The 1,155-nt window shown below is 54.5% G+C and overlaps 1 protein-coding gene across 1 annotated transcript in view; it reads left to right on the forward strand.

Annotated features, from left to right (window-relative positions):
• The window catches only part of TP53 (tumor protein p53), a 2,246-nt gene extending 1,231 nt beyond the window's left edge, over positions 1 to 1,015 (forward strand). Inside the window, exon 3 of the mRNA XM_010571169.1 lies at positions 840 to 1,015. Within this exon, the coding sequence (XP_010569471.1) occupies positions 840 to 1,015 (176 nt within the window). The remainder of the gene's footprint in view (positions 1 to 839) is intronic.
• The last annotated feature ends 140 nt before the right edge of the window (positions 1,016 to 1,155 follow it).

Raw genomic sequence — 1,155 nt, forward strand, 5'->3', positions numbered from 1 at the left:
CGGGATCCCTAAATATCCTCCTCGATCCCCAAATATTTCTCCTGGGACCCCCAAATACCCTCCAGGAGTCCCAAATGCCCCCCGGGTAGCCTTAAAAAGACTCCTGAGACACCTAAATTCCGCTCAGGGATCCCAAATACACTCCCAGCCTCTCCAAATACTCCGTTGGGATTTCCAAATATTTTACTGAGAATTTAAAATATATTTGAGTGATCCCAGATTACTTCCTAGATCACTGAATGCTGGTATTAGCATCCCCCCCCCCAGACCCCAAATACTCTCCGAGACCTCCAAATATCCCCCCAGGACCCCCCAAATGCCCCCCAGGGACCCTAGTACCTCTCCAGGAACCCCAGTACTTCTCTTGGGACTCCTGAATACTTCTGTAGACCCCAGAACGCTTTCACAGGACACCCCCCCACACACACACACTAAATATACCCCACGGATGCTAATACGTTTCCTGGAACCCCAATACTTTGCTTCTGACACCTAAATATTTCTTTAGACGCCAAAACACTTCTCCTGAGACCTCAATACCTCCTGTGAAACCCAAATACTTCTGTGACTCCTAAATACTTTTCTAGGCCCCAAAAGACTCTCTCAGGACCCTCCTAAATGCCCCCCAGGGTCCCAATGCCTTTCCAGGGACCCCAGTATGTCCCCTGGGACACCAATACTTGCTCTGTGACCCCTAAATACTTTTCTAGACCCCAAAATACTCCCCCAGGACACCCCCTAAATGCCCCCCAGGGACCCCAATACCTCCCCTGGGACCCCAAAACTTCCCCTGGGACCACAAATAGCCCCATGGGGTGGGCTGAGGGGTGGATTTTGAGGTGCTGGGGGGGTTTGGGGTTCCCTCCTTCGCCGTAACGACATGTCACCGTTCCCCTCCCAGGTGGGGTCCGACTGTACCACGGTTCTTTACAACTTCATGTGCAACAGCTCGTGCATGGGGGGCATGAACAGGCGCCCGATTTTGGCCATCCTCACGCTGGAGGGGCCGGGGTGAGCCAAACACTGGGGTCATGTCTGTGTCGTCCCCCCCCAAATACCTGGGTCCCCTCCCACCCCAGATGTCTGGGTCCCCCCTGCCCCGAACAGCGGGGTCCCTTGGGAGGGGGCTCTCTGGGACCCTTCTGGATACCTGGG

The sequence above is a fragment of the Haliaeetus leucocephalus genome, unplaced genomic scaffold (genome assembly GCF_000737465.1).
Source record: "Haliaeetus leucocephalus isolate CR32 unplaced genomic scaffold, Haliaeetus_leucocephalus-4.0 Scaffold308, whole genome shotgun sequence".
In the NCBI taxonomy this organism is placed as follows: domain Eukaryota; kingdom Metazoa; phylum Chordata; class Aves; order Accipitriformes; family Accipitridae; genus Haliaeetus; species Haliaeetus leucocephalus.